This window comes from Penicillium chrysogenum (assembly GCF_028827035.1).
Source record: "Penicillium chrysogenum strain IBT 35668 chromosome Unknown utg000002l_segment0_segment0, whole genome shotgun sequence".
NCBI classification, from domain to species: domain Eukaryota; kingdom Fungi; phylum Ascomycota; class Eurotiomycetes; order Eurotiales; family Aspergillaceae; genus Penicillium; species Penicillium chrysogenum.
Window position 1 is genome coordinate 4,038,305 of NW_026622750.1, and position 21,694 is coordinate 4,059,998.

General features: G+C 48.3%; 4 protein-coding genes across 4 annotated transcripts; 3 read left to right on the top strand and 1 right to left on the bottom strand.

The window, feature by feature from the left end:
• Positions 1 to 3,325: 3,325 nt before the first annotated feature.
• On the bottom strand, positions 3,326 to 4,334 carry N7489_004871 (uncharacterized protein; the record flags this gene model as incomplete). Its single annotated transcript, XM_056710623.1, has 2 exons — positions 3,326 to 3,904; positions 3,957 to 4,334. The coding sequence occupies 2 exons, from the start codon at positions 4,332 to 4,334 to the stop codon at positions 3,326 to 3,328; spliced, it is 957 nt and encodes a 318-aa protein (XP_056569044.1).
• A 6,875-nt stretch (positions 4,335 to 11,209) lies between these two features.
• On the top strand, positions 11,210 to 13,906 carry N7489_004872 (uncharacterized protein; the record flags this gene model as incomplete). Its single annotated transcript, XM_056710624.1, has 1 exon — positions 11,210 to 13,906. One exon carries the CDS (start codon positions 11,210 to 11,212, stop codon positions 13,904 to 13,906), a length of 2,697 nt encoding a protein of 898 aa, XP_056569045.1.
• Positions 13,907 to 15,484: 1,578 nt separating this feature from the next.
• N7489_004873 (uncharacterized protein) lies at positions 15,485 to 15,813 on the top strand (the record flags this gene model as incomplete). Its single annotated transcript, XM_056710625.1, has 2 exons — positions 15,485 to 15,697; positions 15,727 to 15,813. The coding sequence occupies 2 exons, from the start codon at positions 15,485 to 15,487 to the stop codon at positions 15,811 to 15,813; spliced, it is 300 nt and encodes a 99-aa protein (XP_056569046.1).
• Positions 15,814 to 17,818: 2,005 nt separating this feature from the next.
• Positions 17,819 to 18,932, top strand: N7489_004874 (caleosin family protein; the record flags this gene model as incomplete). The annotated part of the gene is made up of 5 exons (XM_056710626.1): positions 17,819 to 18,109; positions 18,177 to 18,401; positions 18,462 to 18,623; positions 18,677 to 18,760; positions 18,825 to 18,932. 5 exons carry the CDS (start codon positions 17,819 to 17,821, stop codon positions 18,930 to 18,932), a joined length of 870 nt encoding a protein of 289 aa, XP_056569047.1.
• Between the last annotated feature and the right edge of the window lie 2,762 nt (positions 18,933 to 21,694).

Genomic DNA, 21,694 nt, shown 5'->3' on the forward strand with positions numbered 1-21,694 from the left:
TGAATACGCTGGTTGACTTTCATGGTGAAAGTGAGAATGAGTAACCACCTACGTCTGCTAGTCTATAAAATCCTCCAAGAATTGATGGACATGCTAATGCCCAGACACTCGACTTTCACTACGATCAAGATGGATGCCCCTTACAGCACGCCAGACCAGGAAGCAGAAGGAGAACAACAGCCTAGTGCATTGCCCATCGTTTGTGAAAAAGACAATTCGCAGGAAACTTCCGACCATGCACCAATGGTAAGTGGAACAGCTCGACTTCGAATGCTCTTGCTGACCATTGCAGCCCTCTACCTCGCGACAGGAAGCTGAAACAAGACACATCTTGGCGACTGAGCCCATTCAACCTATTCTGAAGGTGCTAGCAGACCTCGAACGCGACGATCCGAAGTCCGCCTTCCAGCGGCTAGACTTGTCGGGCTATATCGACGTCTATGGGAGTCGTGCGTGTCCAAACACATCGATGGCCAGAAGCTAGAGCAGAGCGACCAGATCTTGAAGGAGGCTAGCACACACCTAACTGAAGAGAGACATGGACTTTAGCTTCGCCACAACAAGCAGCTGTCTCGGTTGATCTTCTTTGAGCACACACTGGAATCATCTCGGGATCGACTGACTAGGGTACTCGATTACTGGAACCACCCTTTCAGACTCAACCTGGCAGGGCTGCCAGGCATGGCAAGAGAAGGTTGAAGGATTGTATATTCTTGATTGTCCTAGGTCTTACTTTTACAACGTGGAAAATATCCAATATCGCAATGAAGAGAATTACCGCATGGAAAGCAGCTTATATATTTTCGAGCATTCACCTAGAGAAGGGCATATTATAGCCTACATGGAATGTGTCTGCGAATAATCCCGCATGTTTTGGGACAATCCTACTTTTGTTAACCCAATATATTATAGACAGAAACTACGGATCCAACGGCAATGTGGGCAGCGTAGCGAGCGGAGAAGTGTTGATTGACGCGGCCGTCTCGTATTGCATCACCTATCTGAAATAGATGTCGCCAGCTCTTACAGACCACATACCCAATCATCACAGGAGGCTGAGCTACCTCTTCACCAAGCAGTATCCTATGGCTCGGTAGATGCTGTCAAGCGGCTTCTCGGACACAAGGGTCTGAACTTGGACGCCCACGACCCGAAAGGCTCTACGCCGCTCCATCTCGCCGTTCAAAGCAGACGCCTCGAAATGGTCAATATGCTCCTGAGTTACCCTCGTGCCAATGTGGACTGCAAAGACAAAGAAGCAATACGCCTCTTTGGCTGTCAACGTACCTGTCATACGATGAGATAACCCAAAGGCTACTGGCCGAGAACGGCATCGATATCAACTTCGTCGGAGGCTACGGGAGGCGCGAGGGGCCGTCTACATCGCTGCATCACGCGGCAGCCAGATTGGACACTGCAGTTTTACGGCAGCTGCTTGCGGTGCCAGGAATAGATCTCAATCACTGTGTTGCAGGCCACTCTCCAATCTCTGCTGCCGCATCGCGCGGAAGTCTAAACACGGTTGCTTGTCTACTGAATATGGCGGGCGTAGAGATTAATGGAATGGATCTAATAGATCCGCCTATTTGTCGAGCGGTTGCACATGGCCATCTCGATGTGGTACGGCTTTTAGTGCAACAAGACGCACGTCTGAACATCAATGAAAGCACGATCGCAACTCACGACACTGCTCTCTGCATGGCTGCCCGTGGCGGTGACTTGGAGATGGTCCAGGCACTACTACGCCATGATCAAATTGAGGTCAACCTCAGGAATCGATGGTTGAGAATCCTTGATGTTAGCAGTCAAGGGTGGATATTTCTCGATTGTTGATGTACTTGTGGTCAAACCCAGACTGAAATACTTCAGTTTGACGAGATCCCTGGACCTAGCAAGGAACGATGCATCCAGAAAGCCATTCAAAGCAAAATGGAAGACGGCAACACTCCGCAAAGATTTATGAAGCGGTCTCCGAGAAGGCTTACTATGTCCCGACATTATATCATAGGCTTGAGGATATTGAATCTACTAGGAGACAATGCAATCCCTTTCTCCTGAAGGAATGGTTAACAAACTCTATTACCATTAGCTGGTGCAAAATGAAGCCAGTTCCTGCATAGCCTTGAAATAAAACGGACAATCTGGCCTTTGTCAAATTGAACGAGGTCGGGAAAGCTGATATGGAGGGTTGACACGCACTGGCCGTGGCCGGACCGCAGATCCTGACGGGGTTATCAGAGGACACTGATGCGAGTCGGCTTCCATCTTGCAGCCAGGCAATCGAACTGACCCAATCGCTGTGCCCCTCGAGGGTTTGAAGAAGGACTCCAATCCTTTTTCACCAAGGACTCATTCAAAGCCCAATCCGTCTCTCCCTTTGATAAGATCCCCTCGCGAGGCTCAACGTGGGGCTAAATATCAGAGGTGAATTGTATACCTGAAGGGGGCTACTTTCAATTGCTAGCCTGTGGTATAGAATGAATCGGGAGGCGTCTTGAGCTCGATATAAAAGGGCATATGGTTCGCCTTTTTCCTATTATAATCTTTCTAGTGTCAGAAGTGGAGATGGTTTCGGTATATTTCTGTATGAGCTATTACTCACCTGAAGTAAACCCTCGAGCTTTAGCATAGCTGCTATGCCTTGTGATATGCTTTTTCGAATGCTCAGGGCTTCAAGCCAGTGAAGGTATTCTTTTCGTAGAAAACCACCAACACCCTCTCTCATCGACGTCAAGGTCTTTTTTTTCATGGCATCTGCTGTGATGAAGATGGTCAATCCGATAGACACACGCATATTGTGCAGCTGCTAACGGATTCGGACTAGGTGGTATAACTTTCACAACCGGGGAATCCAGGAAACTTTATTTGGAAGATGCCGCGCTGAAGTGTTTAACCATGGCTTGAAGAGAGCGAAAGAAAATCGTATGGCGTTCAGCTTCTATACCTCCAGGGAAACCCCATTTCGCGTCTCGTCTCTCTTGAATAGAAATTCCTTTGCAGACTTATGGACGAAAATGATGGTTTCTTCGCGCACAGTCAAGAAACGAGCCACAAATCGCGATTGTCGTGTAAATACCCAGAAATCCACATGACCTACCAAATCTCTGGCATGCATGCTCAAAGAGTAACTGTTGGATATAGTACTATAAATGGGATTTACTGCATTTAGCCGCGCAGGCATGGGCTAGACGGCTAGACCTAAGCAGCAGCTATCGGGCATTGGTAGTAAAACAGTAAAGAAAGCTGCATTAAAAGAAAAAAGAAACCCCCCAAGGTAAATAATTCAACATGCGAAATCTGTCATCCTTGGGACATACATGCCACATCATTTGAGCCGCTGTTGAAAATACTTTTCGAAGGTGGTTGTCTCGAACCCAGGAAACAAATGGTTATGGACCTGTCCGCGGGGGCGCCAAAACCGCCCTTGTCCCTGAAAAGCCTTGACCAATAACCAGAAGTCTGCTGGAAACGCGCTTTCTGCAGAGAGCTCCCGAGGGATGGTTGATGGGTTTGCCACGAAGTCATGCATTTCATTCTCCGATATAACTTTCCGTTCGACTGGTCGCTGGAAGTACTTGCCCAATAAGGCCGCGATTTCGTTATAACTGATATGGTCGCTCACGACATTAAGCGTTGCATTCTCCGACGTCTCAGGCGCACATAGAGTTTCAACGACGAAATTACCAAAGTCGCGAAGATTAGTAAAGTCGGCCTCGGCATCGGGCCTGTTGACTATGTGGAGAGTGTACTTCTCAACGTTGGTCTGGGTCCAAGGACACCAAACTTTTTCCCGCTCCTGGTCGTAGAAATCTCCGCAACCAATGAGAGTGTATGTCATCTGGCCTTTTTTGATTGCCGGATGGTGAAGCGCTTTCTCATTGAAGACGTCCTTCACATTCCACAACTTGGCAACCAATTAGCAACCTAATGTATTACCACGGCGATAGTTGGCTCACCGGATGAATGTACCCCTGGCTATCTCCCGGCTTGCGATAGATGTGATGCATTCCATACTCGCTGGGGTAAAACCTTTTGACACCCGCAGATGCTGCTGCATCCTGAATATTGGGTTGGGCTTCAAGTCCCTGTCCATTCAGGGCACTGATCACAACATCCACTCCTCTCAGCGCGGCACAGAGCTCGTTTTCTTCAAGTGCGAAAAGGTCAAGAACTTTGAGCTCAGTGTGAGATGCCTGGTAAGCAGCATCCTTGTCAGAAGGTGAAACGATTTGCACAACATGGAAACTCTGCTTTTTGCAGTCGAGAATAGCATGCAATATATACCGGCCAACCTGGCCTGTTGCCCCGAAGAGGGCGATTGTCTCGAATCCCATGACTCCAACACAGAATGAAGATTGATGGCTTTAGAATGAAGATTGACGGCTGTTCTCTGGCAAACATGCCCTGTAATGTTAAAGTTGCCGTCCCCCGTTGCCACTCCTTACATCATCTGTGCGTCCGTCAGCAGTCATAGCCTGGCCTCGCCATAACCTGCTCAGACGCCAAGTTCTCCAACTGTGAGATATGCAAATCTTATCAGCACGGTATTGCGTTCAAAACTCGTCCCAAATACCCAATCGATAACCCAGATTATCTTCCCAAAGCAGAAAAGGTTGTATGGGCCATAACGTAAAAGTATGTTTGCTTCGAGAGTGGTTAGAATCTGAACGCGCATTCCAGCATGAACAGAAAAGGCCGCCGGCCATTCACAATGCCCTTGGTCCTCGTCTCCGAGGTATTCGGTATGTGACCAGATAGCAATCTGTGCAAGTCCAATGGGCCGCTGTAAATGACGCACTGTCGGTATTCGGTCTGGTTAGACTATAGGCTAGGTCGGTGATGTAATTGTGAATCATTCAGTCTGGAGGAGACTTGGCTCTTATTCTTCAGCGTTATTAGAATGGCGACAGAATTGGAACAGATGGAGAGGAAGTGTTATGGCTCAAAGAGAGTATAATCATCAGGGGAGAGCTTGGTGCAGGAGAAGAGTATATAGCTTCTAGAACGGTCTACACGCCAGGACAAAGCGCACCTTGCCACTTGACAGGGGAACTTGATCTCTTGTGACTGCAACCGGGAGAACACAAAAAGGGATCGGGTTGTAGCCTACCGTTCTGTCTCCGAAGTCTCTGTGATATACCAAATCTCACCTGCCCCAGCAGTACCTCTCGAACAACAACCCCCGTTCCATCGGACACTGACGGCCGATAATTTTGGGCTTGTGGATCGTGTCTGGACCTTTGCAATTCTTTCCAATTTCTCTCCGGGCCACAAATAGAACCTCCCTGATCTACTGTCCCGTGGGTCGTCGCTGAGAGATCTGCATCGCAGAACCGTACCTGCGTCTGTCTAAATTCACGCGTCGTGTTTGTTTGGTCCACCACGTGCTATTTGTGTCCAGGGTCTCGTTGTGGTATGATAGTAGCGTTGCAATCTCGCGAGGTGGAGTGATCGACGGGAACCTAGCTCGTGAGCCTTGGTTGCAACGGTTCACATGGTTGTCCTGAAAACTAGACCTAGTTTCCTGTTGTAGGCTTTCTAATAGGTCTGGACTCTTTTTTTTTGGCTATTATCCGCCAAAGAAAAAAAATCATCATCCTGGGTTTGGGGGTACGTTCATAGCGTCTGTGCCACCAGGTGGCTAGTAAAGGCAACATTATTTGGCTGCGAGTACGCAGGAAAGAAACAATATTCAGCAGCGGGGGGCTAGAGATGGACAGGATGGATTTTAGCGAGACCAAAGAGTCCAAAGGCCAACCGCAGGTACAATTGAGTGTGTCTGTCGGCCACAAAGCCTCCAAAACATTATTTCGGCGTCTGTTGAAGCACTTCAACCCTCATGGAAGAGACGGTGACTGTGGTTAAAACGGGCAGATGTAGATTGCCACCGCATGGAGCGATTTAATTGCAAATTCAAGTTATGTAGGAGGAACCATACTGTTGCGACGGTACACTCTTTTCAACAGTTGATGAAAGTGGTTCACCACACTCAACGCACGGTTTTGAGAGAAATGATTCCAGGTCGAGACTTGACTCTGTAGGCCACAAGGTCTCCAAACACCATTTCAAAGTCGTTCAAGTCGCCTCAACGCCTATCAACGAGGCAATGATTCTCGCTACCATCTGCGCAACTGGTTACTTGGTGGATCCGTAGCCGAAAAAACATGGAAGGGGCCGGATTCCCAGCCCAAAAAACTCAGGACCTCGGTCCTCACACTTTGATACATCATAGTGTCCCTCCCTTGCCTGCGGGCCTGAGGGCTTCCGTGACCACGGCTGTCGCTGCCACGAGCCCAGTGATGTAAGACTTGCACTCCTTCACAGCCAATGAGCCCTGTGTATGTAAAAATGTGCTCAGTCATGCAAGACTTGGCTCGCCAAGGACTTGTCATGACTCCCCAGCGATGTGCAGGCACCACTCCGTGTGGTGCTGGGGATTAGTATTCGAGAATCCAAGAGTATTCGATGAAGCAAAGACCTGCGCAACCTCTTCATCTTCTTCGTATTCCGAACCATCATTTGAGAGATAGAACGAGCCCCAGATAGGTGCAAATCAATCACCAGAATCGTAAATTCAAGGTCCAATCTTCGTTGTCGAGCGTCGTATTCCCAACCCTCCTGCCTTGACAGTTTGCGGTCTGCTAGTCTTCCCGCCGCAATAGAATGCATCTCTGCCATTCAGCGCGTAGAGCGAACAGAGACGTGAGTGCTTTGGTGCGTCGCGCATGAGTGTTGATGAGTGTTGATGTGAGGTGATGAGCGTGGTGGTGAATGGTCGGGCGGTGAATGAGGTGGTCACCGTCTAGACCTTGCCATCGGTCCATGCCACCCTCAGATTATGTAAGTTTCCTGAATAGGGGGTTCAACTCCAAATTCTGGATTCATCGGTTATTTACGTCTATCACTGTCACCTACCGCCATAACCACTGGTATAATAGGTAATCGATCCTAATAACGGTGTACCCTGTTATATACCTTATTATATATATTGCTTTTATGATAAATTTATTGGTGAGACTAGTAAACAGTATGATGTGAGTGGATTTGTAGGTTCAACCTTTTATGTGGTCATATATATATTTACACACATTGTACTCGCATCACTATATTGATTATACAGAAAAAGAAGGTCTGTATAACAGCATGTATTTGAGATCAAAAATAGTAAGTCAACTTTTACTATGAATATAGAAATTCCAATATACTGTGAAAAGTAATGATTGTTTTGTCTGATCTCTTCATACATGGAAAGAAGCATCTTATTTATGCTTCTTGTTCGTATACTCCCACTATGACGGATCAGAAAGACTCGGTGACAACAACGCAGAAATAAGCAAAGACATGACTGAAAGCAGTCTCAATTGAAATTGATGCAGTAGGATAATGACTTGTATACTGAGAGCAGTAATGTCATGATCAAACTGCATACTGCAAATGGATCTAGGCTTCTTTTGGTAGGAGCCTGGATGCCAATCCTGCATAGCAGAGATCTGCAGGATAACCCCACGAATTAGGGTTAGCGTTGTAAAGATGAAAATGGCCAGTATTAATGGAAATTAACCTGGATTTTCAACACACTATTTCTATTTATTTTAGTTCGCCCTCCCAAGTTTCATTCAGACCAGACTCAACAGTCCACGGTTCAATCCATGTCGTCCGCTATATATCCTTCTACCCAACTAATCCGAACACGTAGTATTGTGGGACCTGTACGTGGCTAAAACATTGTAAAGTAAATGCGTGCGTGAAGGGCTTGTTAACAAGCGGCCCATGGGCCAACCAACGCCATGCCCGCCCATAGACAGGTAGAAGTAACTCATTGCGAATCCATGGGCCTCTTGGGCCGAGTCGAGGTCGATCAATATCCCCAGACGTAGCAAGGAGGATTTCTTGTCATCTCATCCACATGATAGATGTACCAATTTATTGATTCTATCTTGCAACCCATCTCTAGTGCCCTTCTGATCACTCGTTGAATTTGCATGCAGCCCCCAATTCGATTGACCTGGTCGAATGCAAACACCAGACTGCCCTCCGTTGGTTCAACTATGAATAGGCAATACGTACACTCAAGATCAGACCTACCAGGTGTAGAAGCATTTGATGAGGAGCCGCTTGAAATATCATTTGTGGCTCAACTGAGCATCGTGATGCGATAGACTCTGCTCTGCCTTGCGTAGTCGAAGTCAGAGCTTCAGTCGGCGATTGCAAGTCACTCAAGCCTACTCTACTGTAGGATGGCTATATCCTAGAACCATCGCGAGTGTGAAAGTGAATTCGCAACGAAGAAAACCAACCAAGAATATCCGATCGGCTCCTACATTTGGGAGTCGCCGCAACATTGTAAGTAATCTCCGCGTTGGTAACTAGAATTTATATCGCCAGCCGTCTCCCATGTATCAATATCCACTACTGCGCCCAAACCGCCGATCGTTGCTTTCTGGGGCGTAGTACCCGGGTTCATGCGATCAAGCTTGCTCCGCTGCCGAGAGAACGCAGCAGGCTCTGGGTGGTGTTGTTACAGACTAAAACTCATATTCACAAAGGATCTGCTTGAACAGTTATATGCCAGATGTCGTCCAGGGCGCGGTGAGTTTGACAAACATACACTTAATGCCGAAAGGATAGTCGACGCATGGGTGTACAGAATCTGCTTGCGCGCGATATGTTAGGAAATGACATCAATAGACAGAGACACAGGGCCGGCTTGACTGACCTGCAGTTTCAGTGACATCCAAGGCATATGCGACTTTCTGGATATTTCTTGGAGTTTGATAGAGAAATGGGTGCTTGGGATCCAAGTCTACCAAACATCTGTTCCAAAGGAGACATTTCTGATGCCGACTTGATAGCTTCGTATATTCCGCTTGGTTCGTTTCCGCTCGTTCGTACACGTCGAGCACCTGAGCAATGCGGAGTAGGAGATGGGACGGTATCGGATGGTATTTTTGGCTCTTTAGCTGGCTGGGCTGTGCCTGTATCCTTTCGGCCTTCAACTCGGAAATCGACATTTCGGGTTGTGTTTTGGATTCTCTTAGCCGCGGCTGGGTGGTTTCCAAGGCCATGGTAGATCCGCGAGCCATGGAGATTTGATGGTCCAGTAAATTTATCTCAGGAAGAGATGGCTTGATTTGTAGGGTAGTTGGTATGGTAGTAATAGGGATAGCATCTTTGGCTGTGTCTGTGGATCGACTGTAGATGCTTGAAGTGTTGTCGCGCGAGTGACCGGGAATTCGATGTTGGAAGGGTTCATATCGGTCGCGGACTGACCACGTCTCGGCTCTCTGAAATCGACGTACATAGGGGACGAGAGTTGCTGGCGTTTTAAGAACGAAAAGTCCATTTCGTGGGCGAAGCAGTCAATTTGTGCTCTAGGATATTTTCTGAACGGCGTTCCTCACATTCTCACCACCGTTGACGAACCGCCAACTCTTAGCCGTAGACCAGCACCGGCATAGTGCCAAGCTAGTCTGTTGGGAATTTCAGCAATGTTTCCAGGCGCGAATTATACCGTCATACTAATGGGTGGTATATTCGAAAGGCTATTAAACCAAAAGTGATAATTCTCCAAAATTCTCGCTACCATCGCTCGATTTTTCAGTAGGTTTTGGATTAATATAACGTATATCTGGGGATAGCCTTTCCATAAAACGGTATACCCAATTATGAGCAACCAGCCGATCAGAACCAGCCCTTTCTAAAAGCCGGTTTGCAGCACGCTCAGTAATGTCTGAGTAGGAGAGGCAATAGGCTCTATGTACAGAAATAACGCAAGATCTCAATGCCCGTTCTTGAATCGGGTTTAATGCCTTGCTTTGACTAGCAATATTGGAATGCCCCTTGCGACCGTGGACGGGACCGCGTAGCCGCCCGTATCGAAGTCCCAATTCTCGCTCCGGTTTGGCGAGATTGGGTTTATCGCTTTGAAGCAGGCTTCGACTGCCTTCAAAGTTTGATCTCGGTATTTTCAATTTGTTCCGACATTGTGGGGTGGGTATGAAAATACGTAAGAAGTCGATGTAAATGTGAAAATTTGCTATTCGGTGGGGGGCACCAACACTGGGTGGTGTGTCGGTGGGCTTGGCACGATTATGCTCAATGCCACTTTAGTGATTCACAAGATAGTTGCATCTGTGCGTGCGAGCTATTGAAACTCATCTCCCGATGATCAACTGCCTCTATCTGCCTGGAGGATCCCTGAAAGCTCGAATTTGTTGTATTTGGAGGGACCATGCGCTAATATGTTTGTGTCCCAGAGTTTCGGGCTTTCTTTTTCTATGATACTCGCATAGAGTGTGGCGTACAGAGGACTGACGTCTTTCCACTCGGTGCCGGTACTTGGTTTCCCCCCTTGCATTAAGGGGAGAAAAAAAGGAGCAAAAGCAATCGGCATGAGTTGAATTCCAGATTGGCCTATGGTTGAGCAGCATTGTCCCTGCGACAGGACGTGACAAGATGTGATACAATGGCATTCGATACCGAGCTGCTAGACCTTATCCAGTTTACTAAAAAGAGGCTTGCCATATGCCGATCGAAGTATACATCGACAGCATGTTCGACGTTCAGGATCTAGGCTCCACACCTTGCTTGGATCAAATCCCTTTGGACGAACCCATTTCTGTATGCGGGACCTCTCCTTCGGGTGCCATTTTAGCCTCAACTACATCTGTGCCTTCCCAGGTCACGAGGTACTCCTGCATTCCGAGTCCAGGACCCCGGTCAAGTAAGGTTACGATAGCTCAGAAGGCGAAGAAAATTACTATTAATATATCGTTGCCTCGTCACCAGATCGTCTTTCGTTCTTGCTCTTTGAAATGCCGTCCGACTTGTTCCTCTGACTTGCTTGAAAACGTAGGTCCAGTTCCTTCGTTGACCGCTTGGAAACATAATATCATGTCGACGCCCGCGAGCGGTCGGATTGCGAAACTATCCGGTGTCCCGTCTCCCTATGCATAGTTGGGATTCATCGCATGTCTGTGCCGTCACACCAGGCCCAACTGTTCGGAATTATCAACCCGATCTTCCCTCGAAACACAGGTTTTTCAATATGGCATTACCAGAATTAGCGTGGTTAACCTCCGGCCCTCTACCTTCTAAACCCCGTGGCGGGAGTGGACCGCGGCATCAAGCTCGCTCAGCGGATACGGCTGAAATACCAGGCAGGAATGAAAGCTTGGTGGATTTAGTTCCCTCCTTTCAGACCCAAAAAATGACAGCTCAACCCATAGCACCACAACCTCAACCTCAATGTCAACCTCAACCTCAACCCTCTGATAAACAAACTGCGCTTCCCGTTGCTATATCGCCCATAGAATCAAGGCCGGGCCCGAAACAAGATCTGAAGCCATTTCACCGTCGTCTACTGCAACTTGCCCAACGGCCAAAAAGGAAATCAACATCCAATTCAAGAAAACAGAAGCAGCAGCTCCAGATCGAAGCATTGATAAGGGAAGGATATCTGATCCCTGCGCACCTACCAAAGGTGTCCAAGGGACAAAAGGAGGCAAAGCAATTAAAAGGAAGCCTGTCACTTTCTGTTTCCAGATCCCTTTCGAAATCCAAGAAAGATGTGGAAAATATCGGACAGCCATGGCTGGAAGCCAAAGCTGATGATAGGAAGCGACCAACCGAAGTAATATGTCGCCTGGAATCCCTGGACTTAGACAACTTTGGCTCAATGGTCGACGTCGCAGTTCCACCCGCTTCCGATTTCGACGTTTTAGTGCCACCGCCATACCGATCCACTGATAGCGGGCCCTCTCAATCCTCGTCGACAATGCCAATGTCGAGCTCTATGGCAGAGGCAAACCCATTCAATATTATCAAACCAGCTTCATCGCTAGCATCTACCAGCCATTACTACAGAAATGTTTCCATCGATGAACAGGTCCAACGGCCATCAAGTTCCGAAGAGCCTAATACCCGTGCTACCTCACAGAATACCAAATCTGTTTCAAAGGCCACTAGTAACGCTCCTGCGGGTGCGAATGATACAGCATCACAACCCAGAGCCTCCTGCGATAGCTTTAGAGGGGACCAAATAGACCAATCTTCGGTCCGCAACGTGACTCCATCACAACACACACTGACACTCTTCCCTGATGTTGTGCCTCCTCGCAAATCAAGCATGGCTGCCTGGAGAGCTTCAGAAGTTCCCCGGTACCAGACAATTAACAATGTCGCGGGATTCCCGGCATTGCCGATATCGAGTTCACAGTCCGGGTCTTCAGACAACACAACTGAATTCTCAGGCGACTCACGAAAATCATCAGATGTCTTTACAGATATCCCAGCGAGCGTGACAGAGCCGAGATGCTCCGGTCCCCTTGTACACCGTGCCGCTTTAGCTGCTGCAGCTTCTGCGGAGAAAGCGCCCAATGAGCCTGCCTCGCCAGATACAGTCAAGGCCCGACCGTCCTCTTTTTCCATGAACACGCTGAAGACGTTCCCTCCGCCAGCGCCTACGAGGCCCCCGCCATCATTGCCCGAGTTTGAACGCTCCCCGAGTGTTCCTCCGGACTTCCCTGCCCGCTCCATTCGGTTTGTTCGATCCGGACCAATATCCTCCACTTCACAGACCTCTTCAGAGGTTGTGCCTGAAGCCCAAGAAACGGAGTCAGTTATTGACAGCGCTCGTATGCTCGACTCATGCCCAGCAGCCGTTCTTGGTAGTATCGAAGCTGGAGGATCAATGGCTGATGATGAGCAAAGCCTATACGCTCTGTCAATCTCCGATTATTATAGGCCAACTCCAGGGGTATACACTGCCAGAGGGGGTGCATCTAGCATACGCATCCCTAGGATGCAAGAACTTCCTGAGACACGAAATCTAGTCAAAGCCTCAGAGGGGCAGCCTTTGGCCGATTATCCTGTCTTAAGACACGGTACCCCAACACAAACCAATGCCAAACATGCTTTGAAAGGGCTCCATAACAACTACCAAGTCTTCCAAAAGAATATTTCTTTTGGTCTGCCCTCGCCCCCGCCTACTGCCCCTCTCCCACCAGCTCCCCCGCCTCAGAACCCGCCTCCCCCGCCTCCTGGGTGCAGGATTGGCCAAGGCAATGCCACTGCTCCTCATGCAGCTGAGCTTTCACCGATGAAAAGCATATGGGTTTCTGATGGGCCTGGATTTAGCCGAAACTCCATGGTTTCCCAGAACGACAGCTCCCGATGCAGCCGTCGGAATAAAAGCTCCCCCGATTCATACGAAGAAAGCCGCCCCGAGTCTCGACGTGAGTCTCGCGTTTCCTCATCAGGCGATGAGTTTTTCAGTCCTGCAGAAGACTTCCAGCCCTCGCGCCGCGAGCCCAGTCAACACATGGACCTTCAGGCAGTATGTCGAGGGTATGAGACAGCGGATGCAAACCAGACGTCTAGCCGCCCGCGGCTTCGTTACCCTCAATCTACCCACTCTATGACACCACAAAGCCACAGCAACCACAATCTCGAGAGGACTTTGTCCCAGTCACGAACCTCTCAATCGACGCAGCGATCCGGGGAATCTCAAAACAGCCATAGCCCACGCGCGTCCCCGGCTCAAATAGATCACTACCTCGAGGGCCGCGTTGCAAACCTGGAGCGCCAGAACCAAATTTTTCAAGCCGCCCTCATTGTAGCGCTTAATGCTACCGGCAAGGACCCCCTGGAGAGTCTCAATCTTGACCCGAACATGACACCAGCTTTCCAACATGATCCCTATGCCAGCAATTACTCAAGCCGTCATTCCTCCCGCTGGATCAGCTTTTCTCGAAGCAGTGAGCACAGTGGGTTTAAGACCTCAAGCTCATACAAAGATGGCCGAGCCAATGCCAAGCAGCTTGACAACATGGTCGAGGACATTGAGTCTAGATGGATGTCGGACAAGTCCAGTCTCAGTGGAGCTCGAATCATCCGCAAACGATAAACAACGATCTTTTGATCCCTTTTCATATTTTTCCCTGCTTCAGATGGAGACTGCTTTGCAAGTTCTGTTCGGCTTTGTTTTGCCTTTTCTGTGAAAGACATGATACTCAGCGAGTATGATATATTCCTGTTGATGCTCCAAGTAAGCCAAGTGTTTGTATAGATCAAGCCAACGGCAGAGCTTCTGCACTATACGAAGGCCTCGCTTGTCGTCATGGTACCATTCCACTATCTATGCACAAGTATCATTATCACCTGTAACTGGAAACATATGCCCAGAATAGCAAAGCTCAAGACCTGTCGCAAGCTCAGTTGGCCAAGGAGCAGGAGCAGCAGTCACCGCGCACTGAACGATGTCTTGATCTTTTCCGATTTGCTTACATCAAGATAGGTTTTGAATTTGCTAGAGCAATACACTGATACATAGATTGATAGTTGATAGACTGATAGATAGCATTCCCTTGTTGCGGAGTGACGCTTCTTGCTCGCTTTTGCTAGGTATATTTTATCATCCCCGTCTTGACTTTCTTGGAATTGAAAGAAAACCCTGTGGAGAGAAAGAACCGACCGTGATTTATATTTTAGAAAGCCTCACTTTGTGCTGCGACTTTCTTGGTGCCATTTAAATGCTCAGTGGGACTCGAGTGAGGGTCATGTTGAGAAATACTGATACCGAGTCGGTTAAGGAACGTTGGCTGGAAATCAACCCCTCCGTGGCCTTCTAAAGGTGCACTAGCTATCCAATCATCCGTGACGTTGAGTCGACTGTCACATTGAATCACCAAACCGTCCTACGATTTATTCACTGGGAGTCATGAATTAGCATTCCCAGCCTCGCTTTACTTTGGTTGTATTATTATTATTATTATTGATTCCTCAGGCTTTTTACGACCTTAGGTCGTAAAAAGCCCCCTAGCTAGTGTGTACTGCTCCGTTGAATATGTACATTTGGTGGGTTGACCACTGCGCGATCTTTTGTAATGGCAGCCATCATTCAACTTCGTCCTCCAACAAGCAACCGTTGCGTCGCCATAGCGAACGCGATGACAGCTTTGACGATCTTGATATCGGGTTTCCATGCTCTTCCGTTGGGCTCGCTTGTCCCGTCTACACTCTCTCTGCCTTCCACCTAACGTCCGCGGTAGGTTGCCAAAATGAGGCCCTGCTGTCTCAATCAGCTCTCGACGCTGTTCGTCCCACCGTGTGCACCGAAGTAGGAAGCGCTGGATCGTTTCGCGCTCGATGCCACACTCGCACGAATCGCTATCACTTTTGCCAATTCGATGAAGATACCCATTGAGTCTGGCATGCCCCGTGCGGAGTTGGGCTAGTAACGACGCCTTCTCGATTTCAGGCAATCATATAGCATCTTCGTGTGAGGTCCTGGGAGAGCTGAATCCAGCTGGCGTGTAAACTGGCCCGTGGTCGACTGTTGGAAGTTGTCCTTCCGGTGCTGTTTAGCATTGGCCCGTGCCCGTCGCAACGCCGACGCCCGGAGCTGGGTTCGCGCCCATGGCGGGGTGTTGACTTCGCTGTTCTCTACTGTTGCTTCGCGTGCTAGGCTATGCGTTCGTGCTGTATGCTCATTGTCCTCTTCCGTTGGCGGCTGCAGGTTGACCTTAGCGCCCATCTTCGACAGCTGAATAATCTCTTCAGTGATCAGGATGATGAGAGCTTGGCCGCCCTGGAGATGGGGTTTTTCAAGAGAAAACAGGACGGCAGGGTTGTTCAGAACAATCGTAATGTGTATTTTCCACGGCGACATCTGGATGTGAGGGAGCAGCGTCCTGATGTACGAGACAGCCTTTAACACCACCCCAGCTGCGCGTAGTGAGCGTTGAGCGCGTCATCACTGCCGAGCGTCCGATTCGACGAGGCAATGTCGACTTGATTAATGCGAACAACTAGTCCAGGTCCGACCAGACCATTGCGGACGCTGACGCTGGTGAACAGCCACAGGCGGGCATGGCCCCAATAACCACTAGTATAGCAGATCATTGATCGTAATAAAGGTGAATCCTAGTATGTAGTATAATTAATATGTCGTGTTTGTAGTAAATTTACTGATGCGACTGGTAGACATTATATTGTGAGTGGATTTGTAGGTTCAGCATGTTTTGTAGTCATATATATATTTACACGCAATGCAGACGCATCGCAATTTCTATGCATTTCGGATCACACTTTCAATTTCACTTAGACTCGATAGTCCATTGCTTTTACTAGGTTTGGTTATAGCTGAACACATCCATTGTATACCTTTCTACTCAAATAACCTGAATACGTAGCACTATTAAATGACACGGGACGGGGCTATGGTCAACCGCCCGCCCGCCCATAGGCAGGGGGAAATAACTCAGTGCGAATCCATGGGCCTCATGGCCCGTGGCGAGGTCTATCAATGTCTCACCAACGTAGTACGGAGATTTTCATGCCATCTCACCCACATGGATAAATGTATCAATCACTATAGATTCTATTTCGTAAGCGAAAATTTCTAGTCCCATTCTGATCACTCGGTGAAGTTGGCATACAGCCTCAATCCGATAGGGATAGTAGATCCACTGGTTCAGCTATGACCAAGCAATACGCCGAAGACCCACATGTAGAAGCATGTGATGAGGTGCCGAACGATTGGCTTGAGTAAGATCAGCCATGCGGTAGGCTTTGTGCCTTGCGAAGTCAAAGTCATCACTACAGGCGGCGATTGTGAGTCACTCGGCCTTACCCTATTTCAGCTCTTATATCCCAAAGAGCGCAAGAATCAAAGTAATTTTACCACAGAGACTACCATGTTGCTGAGAGATTTGGACAAGCAAGCAATCAAGAATACCCGGTTGGCTCCTACTATGCCTCGGCAACGACGGATCATATTTCAACCAATCCCGGATCGAAGTGACGGCAATTGCCTTTTGGGAAGTGGTGTCCCAAGTTAATGCAACCAACCATGTTCTGCTGATAAGAGAACAGTCCACTCCCGGGAGCTGGAGATCCTCTGGGAACCATGACTTGACTCATAGAAGTGACTAAGAGCTTAGGAGCCATGTTATGGACTCTGGGATCATATTCGATCCCAGAAAAGTGAGGGTCCCACCCGCGAGATAAAGAGTGGCTCTGGTATGGGTAGTTAATCAATATTAGAATGCAAATCAAAACGCGGGCTAAGTGCAAAGACACCAGTTGAAGAGACATGATGTTGATGAACAATAAATAACATGCAGCCAACGATTATTTGGGAGTTGAAAGGTAACGACGCCTTCCACCATAATCAGTACAGTAGAATAACGAGAATAAACACATAGTCTGTAAGATATCGACGAGTAGTACACGGCCCATAGTGGTGAGAAACTAGGGCCAACGGCAAGCAAACTTGCAGCTGTTGATTAAACGATCGGTTGTTAGAAATGTGAGGGTTGAAACAAGATTAAATAATTCATTTTCTTTCTAAATAACTGAAAGAAGTAGGGCGTTCATTGAATATCATTGGCTAGACAACCGTCTCCACTCCAATCAGCGCATTTTCCTAATACCTAGACACCCCCCCTCCCCCTTCACCCAAACACACCGCCCAGCACCGGGGGAGGAAGCCATGAGTACTTAAAATGTATGACCAGCTTTAATTATTAACCGGAGTTAATGCGAGATAGTTCCGGTATACCTGGAATATAGCTGCTTCCATGTAGGTAATTCCTTGCTTCTGCTTGGTTGGGGAGACCAACAATCGTCAGCCTTGGGTGATGACGTTACGTCGTTTGAAAATCCCTGTAACACACACAACAAGGTATAGGGGGTAGGGGGGGTTATTTTCGCATCCGACATACGTAATTTTATGTCACTTCGGTCCTGGATTTTGGTGGGCACAATGACACTGATAAACAACGACACTGATTCTGATTCCGCATTGTAACTTAAGTTGAATTTTCTAACTACGTCGCAACGAAATCTTCAACCTATCGCTACGATACCTGAACCAATTGCCATAAACAGTACAAAAATCTGTGAGAGGAAACCGCGCATCAAGGCTGCAGAAGCGAACAACGAGACCGTGATAATTGCTGAGAAGAGTGGTATCACCAGCAAGCGGCTCCCCGCAGTCTCCCTCGCCGACGCCATAGAAAACCCTGGTGTTGCGCGAGCGAACGCAGCGGTGTCCGTGGAAAAACCTGAAGGCGACCTTGAATGGGCCAGAAAATGTGACGGTTATGTATGTCTTCGAGAATCGTGCTGTCTTCAAGGCCTATCGCTATTATTCTGATGCTAACGATATGCAGTCGCCTCTTCAGCAGCACATCCTTTTCTGGGATCGCGATCGCGACGGGATGATCTTCCCATGGGATACTTACAACGGGTTTCGTGAGCTAGGTTTCAACGTTATCTTCTCGATAATTGCGACCTTCATCATCAACGTGAACTTCTCCTACCCCACACACATGGCATACTCATGGTGCCCCGACCCATGGTTCCGTGTTCATATTACAAGCATACATAAGGCCAAAGTCAGTACTTGCAACATTGCTGCATATTGGAGGCGATGGTGAAGCTGATCCACCTCTTAGCACGGTTCGGACAGCGGCATCTACGACCCAGAGGGCCGCTTCATACCGCAACTCTTCGAGGATTTGTTCTCGAAATGGGATAAAGATGGCGATGGAGCTTTGACACTTCGGGAGCTTTTCCAGCTAATGCACGGCCATCGATGCGCCGCTGATCCTTTTGGGGTAGGTCTTTTATCTTGGTAGTAAGTGTTACTTTAACATTAACGACTGCGTAGTGGGGTGCAGCCTTTTTTGAATGGGGAACGACTTGGATTCTTATCCAGAAAGACAACAAAGTCAATAGGGAGGATCTACGGGCGGTATACGATGTATAGAAACCCATTTCAACTACGGGGTTGTTACAGCACGGCTAACGTTTGCTAGGGCTCGTTGTTCTGGAAAGTTCGCGAAGCAAGGAAGACACCAACTGGCTGGACGCAGGGCTGGGGCTTAGGAGGCGATGGGTTTATCGGAGGGACAAAGGTGTTCTAATAGTCGTTGAGGAATTCTTTTCGTAGCCTCAAGTAGTGGATGGCTACAGGGATCGTTGTAATTTTCTTACTAGCTAACGAACCAGGCCACAATCCCAGGCGCTTTCGAGAACAAGAAGGAACGTATACACTTTGTGGTATTGTAGAATTCGAATACAGATTACCCCTTGAACACTCACGCTTTCTTTCCAAGCGCCCCACTCATGGTGCGCTAAACCTGATTTGGCCAAAGAAAGTCCCCACTATAATGAATCATATCTCGCAACGCCACAGACGTCACATCCAACGACTCCTGTGGATTCGAGTTTTTCCCGTCTCCTTCATCGAATTAGGTTTACACGTTAACAACACAGTATCTAGCTTTAGGTATGTGCTCTGTGACAAATTTCGTTTCTACGACTATTATCATTTCATGCTCCCTGCTGTACAGTCAAATCATCTCGCCTGAAGCATACAAAGTCGGTCAAAACAATCGTTGTGCACCGTACCCATATTATTTCGACAACATTGCCAGGAGCTCTATCCCATAACGACATGCAAATAGTCAGCTCAACCATCAACACACTCCAACACATATATAATCGCGACATGAGGACGTATACTCAATCCCAGATAAAATCTCTTCCTGGTCTGAATGAAACAACTGGAACCAGCAACAGCGACTCTGATGATGTCCCTGCCACCGGTGTGCTGCTCTATCAAAATCCTGGCACTCCCTGCTGCTAAAATTTGCAGAATTATACTCGCACAATGCGGTTGTATACATGGCGTCAGATCCTATCTTTCTGGTCTCAATGAAAACGATGAAGCGACAACGCATCTTCGTCCTGAGTTTATTGAGTCGTGAAACTTAATTTCGGTCATCTATTCATATAAATTCTGCGTAACTTCTTTCTGGATATGGCCCGGCTGCATGTCCAAAAATGAGATATTACTCTCATGGTTGATATGGTGACGATAACAGGACAGACGCCGAGAACGGAGGGCAGATACGTGAGAGTATGGGCGTTTACTATCAGATATGGTAACATTTCCTTAGAACATAGTTTGTTACATCCAAACATAGATTAGAATAGTATTGGGTAAGGTTTGAGAAGCAAAATGTAAACGTAGTGTGAGTGAACTCTTATCGAATCCTCATGTTGGCCATGGGGCGGGCGTTTCGGTGAGTATAGTCTGCCCAATGCCGGAAAATGTGAGTACGGTAAATTTGTCGGTCTACTAGGAATACATTCAGAAAACACCGTAGGAACCTTTCCCGGCCGAATCAAGTTTAGCACTTTAGCACACCGCCATCTGTTATGGAGCTATTCAATCTGAAACCAAGGCCACACTCGGCTCAGCTACTCAGTATATACGGACGAAACAGCACTTCTCTCAAGGTTCTGCTTGACAAAGCTATCTGACAATGCAAGCCACCTCTAGTCCAAAAACAAAAGTAAGTAGATTGCTCAAGAAGGAGACTATGCACGATTTGGACCTTAGCCTAGCGCGTTTTTGCTTTTCCTGCGGATAACATGGCCCCACTTGAAGAAGAGGTACGGGACAGGTACCATGATCACTGAAAGGGTTCCTAGCAGAACCAGCGACCACCTCACGCCCAAGTTTTCATACAGCGGTAGGGACGCCAACACCATGCCGCCTGACGATAGGCAGCGGAGGAGGTTCACACTGGCGAGGGCAGATGCCGACCAAATGCCGTAGGAGTCGATAAGGTATTGATACAGTAGTAGTAGTAGTAGTAGTAGTAGTAGTAGTAGTAGTAGTAGTAGTAGTAGTAGTAGTAGTAGTAGTAGATTTCATTTACACCGACCTCTCGCAAGAAGCGATATGCGGTCTACCTCAACTATATATCTCCGCCTATGTACATGTAGAGTGATCCACTTCCTGAAAACGAACTTAGAGCCCCGTCAAGGCCTATCGTGGCCACATTGCCGCTCCCATTGTTAGGCTGCCCTTATGGCGCACGGCTGCGAAACCGCTGTGACGCCTCGGCGAAGTCCAGCACAGCCTGGACTGTTTTGGCTCGCGACACGGTGTCTGGTTTACCTTTCTCACCTTCGTTTGAGCCTCCCAGCAGACTCGACACGCTGTTGAACGCGTCCCCAACTTGTCTTCTTAATTCCCGCCGCAGTTCTCGCAGATTTGGGCAGTCGACCAACACGTGGCCCACCGTCTCATGCGCACCGCACTCATATTAATCATCATCACGGAAGTTGAATTTCTTCGTGTGAGTGGCTAACCAGTTGTGGCCCGTGCGAAGCTGAGTGAGCAAATACGCTCGGTTCCTGGGTAAATTCCCGTATAGTTTCCTGGTGTACCTCGCCGGTAGGGTGCCGTCGATCTTCCGTAAGTGAGCGCCTTTGGTGCTTGACTTCCACTCTTGCTCCCACTGAGCATGTATCTTGCCGCGGATAAATGCGCTCTCCCTCGTCAGCAGCGGCCGGAAGGGATGGGTTTGACCCGGTTGCGCGGCCTCCTTGGCCAATCGGTCCGCAGCATCATTCCCCGGGTTGTCACAGTGTCCTGGCATCCATTGGAGGCGAAGCGTAACGTTGCGTCCCTGGACCTCGGTGGCAGTTTGAAGGAACGCGTGGACGATTCGTTGTCCAGATTTGTTCTTCGCATTCTGGATCGCTTGTAAGGCGGATCGGCTGTCACATAGGATTGTTGCTGTTGTGTTTCCTCTGTCTACGTCGATTGAGCGTTGGTGAGCCAACTTGAACACCATGTTGACAGCGTAGAAGATGCCTATGAGCTCTG